We start from the raw sequence: 9,763 nt of genomic DNA, 5'->3' as shown, positions 1-9,763 counted from the left end.
TTTTACCATTGGGATACTTCGAATAAATTTGAGTACATATGGGATACACCACAATACTAAAATCTTTTCTCGAAAAGTACTGTACACTGAACACCGACCCAATCTAGACGAGATAATCCATACTATGACTTCAATATAAAACTACCTACGTTCGACATGATTCCTTTCTGGTTATGTCACTTGGGCAGCTGATACCATATCTGGTAGAACCTAGTGAGCTGTATCCTTTGTTGTGTGGAATTTATTCTCATATGATATTCTAATTGTCTCGTCTCACAATGGACATGGGTGTTGTGTAGAATTTATTCTGATATGATATTCTGATTGTCACACAATGGATATGGGTGTTGTGTGGAATTTGTTCTCGTATGATATTCTGATTGTCTCACAGTGGATATGAGTAGTAGGGGCGGTGTCCTCTTTGAAGCAAACACACTTTATCCTCTCTGAGTCCGACTCACTTACACTTATTGAATTTCCTCTATATCTATATTAGGGCACTCACTCGAGTGTCTTTCATTCCCTCTCTCGAATCTATAATCGCTTTTCGTCGAACCTCTGTCATTTTATGGTGTCCGAGACAATGATAATAATTTAGAAGAGTCTTAAATAAAATTAAATCAAATAGAGAAGATAACAGGTTAAAACAACCAAGTCAATGTGTTGGATAATAGTTTCAGACTTTGACTCAACCAAGTCAATGTGTTGGATAATATTTTCAGACATTGACTCAGTGGCATATCAAGGCATCTACATGTTAAGAATAAGGTGATACCAAACTCTCACCATTGACTTCTAGGTCCATCCGATGAGTGATATTTTGATTCATTTTAAGAATAGTAAAATCCCAACTTCAACTTGTTAAATCCATCCCCAAAAATTTCTATCAATATTTGTTCATCCTCAAAGAGTGGTTATGCAAGAAATTAATGTTCAAATAACAATTATGGAGAGGAAAATGCATGCCATATGTAATAGACTTTACTTCCATTGGTAAATAAATATAGCATGAAAGGGTATGAGTTTCACGGTGCTGCTGTCAAAACAACAATTATGGAGTGGTATTGCTGCCCAAGCCATCTATTGCAATGAATTATTGTGAAATATATAAATGTAATACAAGATGAGGGACTAGACAACAATGACAAACAAATGATATAAATGAAAATTCCAACAATTTGTCTTGACACAGATTAGTTAACAATAATCCATGAAATTGCTGGTAATCATAACTAGCAAGTAGAAGAAAATAAAAAACATAAATTAACATCCTAGCATTAAGAGCAAGGTGAAATCAAAGTTTCAAGACAGACATTTAGGACGTTTGTAAACCTAGTAACCTTAAAAGTATCATTCTTTGGATCATAAACAACCAACTTCTTTTTCCCATCCTCATCCTCATGAGGAAACTCATGAGTTTCAAGCAGCAGTCTGTCATCCTCAAAAATATACAATGCCTTGCACAAGATATAACACTTAGAAGGATGTTGCATGTATGAAACGGAGAGCAATTTAGTCCAAGAGTCTTGAATTCCATATTCCTTCATGATCCAAATATGATGATCAGAAATTAAGCACAAGCAGTCCATCAAGACAGACAATCTCAAGTAATCCGGACTGATCTCAGCATGATCAGGAGGCAAAAGCTTATGACAAGAGTCGTTTCCCAAATCAAAAGAAAAAATGAAGAACGGACCTTTGCGAGGCCATTCAGTAAAGGCCATCCAATTAATGGTACCTCTTACAGTTGTTCCGGTTTGTTCATCACAGACAGCACCAAAACGAAAGCTCTCACTGGTTTTCCAAAAATCTGTGCCCAAAGTATGAACTCTTACTTTAGTTGCGTCCGACTCGGTGTAGTAAAGGACGGCCACTTTGTAATTATCAGAAACGTGATCATAGCCGAAACCGAAGGTCATAAAAACCCTTTTACGAATTTGAATGTTTTCGAAAGGGGGTGGTAATTCCTTGAATTTTCTAATAGAAGGATTCCACAAAACAACAATACCTTCATATATATCGGAGAGACAAAGGATGCCGTCACAAGAAGCAACGATGCTGTTGAAAGGGAGACGCTGTTGTTTGACTTTAGTGGATAAAACCGATTCGAGTGGGTAAGAATTGTGAACCAACCCGTCGGGTTTATGTTCGTATGCGGCGGAATGGAGACGGCGAGTGGTGGAGAGGCAGAGGTGCTTTCTGGTGAAACTGCGATCGGAGATTAGAGAATTCCATGACTTGCACATGCATCGGAGCTGTACCAGGAGTTTCACAGGTAGTCTGCAGAAGATTTCAGCCACCAGATCGATAGGAAGATTGGGAAGTGAATCATTGTTTGTTTCCTCTGCCGTCGCTATCTTTGATTCCAACTCCGGCGCCAAATTAGGGTTTCTGCTTAAACGCAGTCGTTTTCGGTGGTTTTTTTTGTAACTGGTAGACATGATTGATGATTTTACTTTATTCTTCTCAAAATATTTTTTTTCTCTATTTTTCAATTATAACAATTTTTTTTGATTCCTTGGACGATAACTAACAATTCTAAACTAAATCTTTAGATCAAAAAGATTTTTTGTTATTTGATTCATTTATTATCAAATCTATTGAGAATCTTTCTTCAATAAAATTAAATAATTTATATTATTTATTTATTTATTAAATATTGTTTTTAATAATAAATTCACATAATTTAAAAAAATATATGTTTCAACAATTACTTTATGAAAATTTATTCAAAATATTTTATATATTTATACTAAAAATATAATTATTGTCATGATTAATTAAAATCATATCGATTTACTGTTATAAATATAGCAAAATATTGAAAGATTCATTTGTCACAGTATTTGAATATCATTTTATAACATTAAATACATTTGACAAATAAATCAACATTTAAAAAAAAAATCATTAAATTAAAAATGCCATTGCGTATATACATTTGTGATAGACTTTTTTTAAATATGATTTTTTTAGCATTACATATATTTTGTAAAAAAAAAATTTAAAAAACAAATAAAATGTATTTTAAATAGATTTATTCCATTACTAAACTAGAAATATAGAGAATCGTGGAAATCCCGGTGGAACTAAGGCCGATCCTGATATTTTAGAGGCCGAAGGACAAATAATAAAAATGGGCCTCTAATAAAATTATAATTTTTTTAAAAAAAACATGATCTATTCAAATTATAAATAATAACAACAACATCAAAATTAATTATTTATCTATGTAACTAACATCAATTTTCCTCAAATTTGACAATCATCAAGCATCAAAGCAACAAAGCCAAACATACATCAATTTCAATGATTAAGCACAAGTCAAACATGTATCGATCTCAATGGTTAGACACAACGTAGCATCTTGGCGAAGGATAGCCATGAATCCACAAGTCAATTAGGCCAAATAACAACAAATCGAGCAAAGTACGCGTCAAGCCAAACCACAATTCAACTATCATCACCAACAATTAGATAAATGCAACAATGGCAACAAGTATTTGCACACGCGATAGTGATCAAGCTACACAACATATTCAAATCATGACTTAAGCATCAAGCAAGGCAAATTATCAAGCAAAAGTTCACCGCATGCATTTGTACAAACACCTTGAGTGCGACACAAGTAATCTATATGAATGTTAACAATTGAGCACACAAAGTCATCAACAACTCATGGATTCAAAGCACGAATGTCACAATTCATCAACAATGATCATTAATCACATGCAACAATTATTAGATCTCATCAAATCACTATCAATTCTATCAATCCACATGCAAATTCACCGATCAATCATCATCAATCAACAACAAAATATGAATCTAAATTCGAATCCTCATAATGATCAACAATTAAGCACTTAATTCAAGATCCGAAAGCTTACCGGATGAAGATCTAAATCAACGCGCGAAAACGAACACAACACGTATGCGAACACAAAAGCAAAGTCGAAAAGAAAATCCCAATGGGAGAGAAGAGATGCACGCGAGATCAAGGAGAGGAATAAGAGATTCGAACTGGAAACCTTGATCTTCAATCCATGTTGTTCTTGATTCTTGAAGAAAATTGATGAGTATTGATGAAAGTTTTATAGAATTTGTAGTTTTGATCCAAGAGAATTGAGGGAAAGTGTTTTTGATCTTTTGGGTGAAAATGAAATTGTGAGAGTCCTCTCCTTGATTTGTGAAGAGCAAAAAATTTATATATTGTCAACACGAAATGTCCAAATTGCCCTCGGTGCGTCCTATTTTGGCTCGTTTTTAAGGAAACTCGGTTCGGCTCTGAATTCCGGAACGAAACCAACGCCACTGTGAAGATGACCAAATTTGTGACTCGTCGCCGCGAAAATCATCTCAATCCGATAAGCGGTGAAGAAATTACGCGCGTTTGAATGACGAGAGATGTCGCTTAATCAGGCGCGACTGTGTAGAATTTTGTGCGCACCGCTCAAAGAACTCGATAAAACTCCATCTTCGGCTCAAAATCTGAACAAGCATGTGTGACTAAGAATTGAAGCTAACGAAATTTCTAAGAAAATGCCGCCGGAATGGACTTCATACGATAAAAATAGAAGGAGTTATGAATTTTCGAACTAGGCGCGACATACCCGAAAACACACTTTTTACCGAAAGACTACGACATTCTTCAAAATGCTGGGAGTTTTTAGTGCATAATTGGTCTTCGGTCCGAACATATGAAATCTCGGTAATGATGACACGGAGCTCCAGTTAAATTTTCGAGCGAATCCGAAGAGCGGATCGTGAGATATGAATTTTCTGAGGCCCAAAACTCTACATTCAGCACCATTTTTCACTGTGAAATCTCAAGAAATTTGCAAATTTGACAACCTTCCTCAAATAATTGGCTTCCTCAAGAAATTTTCAAATTTGACAACCTTCCTCATATCACCTTCATAATAAGATTTATGAATTTTCTCGTATTTCCACTGTATGAACCACATTTCACACCATATCTTCTTAAACCCATGAAAACTCTTTATTATTTTTCTTCAATTTTTGAATGATGAAATAAACGTCATTATTAACTCATAGATCAAATAAAGAGAGCAAATTTTGGGGTACAACACTTACCCCCCAAATCCAAATCTTTTTTTAAAAGGTCTTTCCTGTTCTTTTTACCTTTCCAAAATTGGATAAAATAAAAGTCGGTGGCGACTCTAGCTTACCGCAACATTGTTTTGCATAAAACAAAACAAAAAGTCAGTTCTCTCACCGTGTTACAAATACATATCTGGAAGCTTCGCAAAATTCCAATTCTTCATCATGTATTGCTTGACTGTATTCATGCTTAGGTCACTCCCAATCACATACATAATGAGCTCAAATTACCTGTATTTCAATTCAGCAATGATTTCATCCTCTTCAATTGCAACCTCAATCTCACCCTTGATTATTTGAAGTGCTACAAATTCAATTTGCATTCCATTTGATGGATTCTTGTTTCCGCTGATGACGTCCACCTAAAGCTTCTTAGGTGTGGAAGCTTCCTCTTTATCTTGTTTCGGTCTCTCAACCCTTGATTTAGGGTTTCCTACAACCCCCACTTTAGGGTTACCCTATACCCCCAATTCGGGGGAGCCTACCTCTTGAACGACTTGCACACTAAGTTTAGAACTTGAGCCTCCGATGTTGTTAGTCTCCGTCACCGTACCACTTGAGTCTCAGATACTGTTCTATGTTTTGGATTGGTGAATATATAGTAGATTGTTTAGACTCATTTGCTGTCATCTACCTGTAATCTACTTTTAATGACGATACTGCCTAATACTGAAATAATGATGTAACCACAATGTTTAATTTCGTCCAAAATACATGATCTAACTTTAAAGGAACAATATTGCCTAGTACTGAAATAACGATGCAACCACATATTTCTTGGCTTGAACTAACTAATTTTATCGAACTGATTACACCCCTAAGTCTAATACATGTATTTCTATTTATGAATAAGACTCAACAACATCTGCATTTATTTCAATGGACAACTCTTGCTCGTTCTGTATGTAGCTCTAACTTTATACACATGGGTAACACTCGTGAGGTTTTCTGGATATTTGTCTTTCAAAGCAACAACTATGTATCTTAGAGCCATATATTACTTCGTTATGTCATTCACAAATATTCTTTCATGATCTATCAATTAAAACATATAAAGAGTAAGCCATCAATAATATAGAAACGGAAAATCCTTTTAAAAAATTGCATATGTTATATAGAAAACTTACAATATAAGTATTGAAAAACTCCCTAAAATCCATACAGAAATATGTAGAAGAAATTGGCGGTTCAAACGTACACAAGTAAAGCATTTTTTTTGGTATACAAGAACTACTTGAAATTTCAAGCAAGACAAAAATGTATGGCATACCGAAAATTACAAACTTGCCGAAAGATTTTGTTCTTTACTAGAAATTTAGGAAATTTCTAGTAATTCTGTTTGGTTTTTCTGAATAGCACCAAAATTTCAACATTGTCTCCGAAAATTTCATAATTTGAACACAATTTCCATTGAGAAGTCAAATTTGGATACCAGAAATTTCAAAAACAGATATAAAAAATTTCAAATTGTACCACATATCAATTATGATTTTTTTACGGATTTTCTATTTTTAGGGTAAATTTGCAACTTCTTTCAAAACATTTCAAACTGTGGCGTCAACAAGACGCGCATGAGTACCTGCTTCTTTTCTTAGAGAAACTTAATATCTGTGATGCTAATATAGTTAAGCAAATCTTTGTAGGTTTTTTTTTTCTGATCATGGTAAATATTTTTGATAATTTAATGTTCTTTTTTGTTTTTTTTTATAATTATTTTGGTGCCTTAATATAATGTTTTTTTTAATATTCAGCATAAATATATGAGATGCGGTGGCATTGAGGAGAAAGATGAGATATTTAACCATCTCACTCTAAGAATCCATAAAAATGAATCGCTCTTTGACTCGCTGAGATATGAGGTTTGTGTACCTACTAAAATTGTATGCAGGAAATGTACTACATGTAATGGAGAGATAGAATGGGAGAGACTGACTTTACTTGGGAAATATCCAGAGGTTCTAATCCTGCATGTTAATCGGTTTTCATGGGACTGTGATGGGAAAAAAATTATCAGTCACATTAAATTCTTACATAAGTTTGTCATGCCCACCACTAATGATCTTTACCAGCTTTATGCCTTGGTTGTACACAAAGGTTTTGAATTAAGCTCTGGACACTACGTGTTTTGTTTTCCCGGATGATCAGTGGTACTCCATGAGCGACAACTTGGTATATTTAAAAATTTTAGTTCTACTTTTAAAACATTTTAAAAACTATTTTTTATAAGTTTGTTGAACCCAATTTGTTTTTTATAATTCTAAGTTGAAACTGTTTATCAAGCCTATATTATGAACCAGGAGGCGTACCTGCTATTATATGCAAGAGAAAAGAAGTACTTCACATGATTTGTTGAGATACGATTCTATGTTTTGGATTGGTGAATATATAGTAGATTGTTTAGACTCATTTGCTGTCATATACCTGTAATCTACTTTTAATGACGATACTGCCTAATACTGAAATAATGATGTAACCACAATATTTAATTTCGTCCAAAATACATGATCTAACTTTAAATGAACAATATTGCCTAGTACTGAAATAACGATGCAACCACATATTTCTTGGTTGAACTAACTAATTTTATCATTTCTAGTTCCTCTATTTCATGTTCCAAATAGGCAAAGACAACCGAAATCCAACACCAAATTAAACATATTTTACAACTTCAGTGAATCATGATGTGTTCAAAAGATATCAACTACAACATATGAGTCGTCCTGATTTATACTCAAACTAGGGGTGTAAGCAGATCACAAGAAACCAATTAAACCGACAATCAAAACCAAACAAAACTAAAATAAAACTTATTGTTTCTGGTTTGGTTCTAAACTGAACCAAAACAATGAAAATCAATGTGGTTTGGTTTGGTTCTTGGTTTTTGTTTTTAGGAATCGCTAAAACGATGAAATCGAACCAATAGATATAAATACGGTCCAAAATTTTAATTCCACTCATCATTAAGCTCAAAGTTCGTATTGGTCCAACCATTGTTCATATTTGTTTACACTTCATTCTGTTCAACAAAATACACGTCTATAACTAAACTCAAAAACATAGAAAGTATAAATCGTAAGTTATAAAAAGCTTGCTTTCACTGAGCTGCTCCTCTCGTTGCCCGCCACAACTATATATCTCTCTATCGTTGTTTTGGTATGTTATGATATTCTTCTCGTGTTCAAGTTATCTTTGTTAATTTTTTTTTTTTTTTACGCTTTTTGTTTCTTCTTCTTCAACAAAAGTACTTTTAGTCTTGTTACATAATAGTTTTAATGTGTGTTTGAAGTGTGAAACATGTTAGTTGATGTGTGCTTTATTGTGTTCTATTTGGTAAGCTTTCAAATCTATTCTCAATGTTCTGATGCCAAGTGTCAACTTTTATATTTGATAATAAACTTATTTCATAATGTAATGGAAATCATGTCACTGGTATAAAAGCAACTCGTAATTGGTTTGAAAAAATAAATCATGAAATAAATCACATGAAATGTATTATTTTAAAAAGTAATAATGTAAAATAAACAAAAAAAGTACTATAGTGTAGAACACATTGATAAATATAATATTTTAAAACATCATTATAAACTGATCAACCAAATCAGTCTAGCTAGTTTGATTTGGTTCCAATTTTTAAAAATGTTAAAAACTAAACCAAACCAAATTGATGGAGATATCATCGGTTCAAACCTTTTTTTGAGAGAAATCCGGTCCAAATCGAACTGATTACACCCCTAAGTCTAATACATGTATTTCTATATATGAATAAAACTCAAAAACATCTGCATTTATTTCAATGGACAACTCTTGCTCGTTCTGTATGTATCTTAGAGCCATATATTACTTCGTTATTTCATTCACAAATATTCTTTCATGATCTATCAATTAAAACATATAAAGAGTAAACCATCAATAATATAGAAATGGAAAATCCTTTTAAAAAATTGCATATGTTATATAGAAAACATACAATATAAGTATTGAAAAACTCCCTAAAATCCATACAGAAATATGTAGAAGAAATTTGCGGTTGAAAAGTACACAAGTAAAGCATTTTTTTTGGTATACAAGAACTAATTGAAATTAAGCAAGACAAAAATGTATGGCATACCGAAAATTACAAACTTGCCGAAAGATTTTGTTCTTTACTAGAAATTTAGGAAATTTCTAGGAATTCTGTTTGGTTTTTCTGAATAGCACCAAAAATTTCAACATTGTCTCCGAAAATTTCATATTTTGAACGTAATTTCCATTGAGAAGTCGAATTTGGATACCAGAAATTTCAAAAACAGATATAAAAAATTTCAAATTGTACCGCATATCAATTATGTTTTTTTTTACGGATTTTCTATTTTTAGGGTAAATTTGCAACTTCTTTCAAAACATTTCAAACTATGGCGTTAACAAGACGCGCATGAGTGCCTGCTTCTTCTCTTAGAGAAACTTAATGTCTGTGATGCTAATATAGTTAAGCAAATCTTTGTAGGTTTTTTTTTTTTTTTCTGATCATGGTAAATATTTTTGATAATTTAATGTTCTTTTTTGTTTTTTTTTATATTTATTTTGGTGCCTTAATATAATGGGTTTTTTTAATATTCAGCATAAATATATGAGATGCGGTGGCATTGAGGAGAAAGATGAG

General features: G+C 32.8%; 1 protein-coding gene across 1 annotated transcript; it reads right to left on the bottom strand.

The window, feature by feature from the left end:
* Positions 1-1,277: 1,277 nt before the first annotated feature.
* LOC131659939 (F-box/kelch-repeat protein At3g23880-like) lies at positions 1,278-2,441 on the bottom strand. The gene has a single exon (XM_058929049.1). The coding sequence runs from the start codon at positions 2,439-2,441 to the stop codon at positions 1,278-1,280; it is 1,164 nt and encodes a 387-aa protein (XP_058785032.1).
* Positions 2,442-9,763: the final 7,322 nt, after the last annotated feature.

This window comes from Vicia villosa, linkage group LG3, assembly GCF_029867415.1.
Source record: "Vicia villosa cultivar HV-30 ecotype Madison, WI linkage group LG3, Vvil1.0, whole genome shotgun sequence".
Taxonomy (NCBI): domain Eukaryota; kingdom Viridiplantae; phylum Streptophyta; class Magnoliopsida; order Fabales; family Fabaceae; genus Vicia; species Vicia villosa.
Note: the sequence above shows the minus strand (reverse complement) of the source record. Positions and strands in the feature narration are given on the sequence as shown.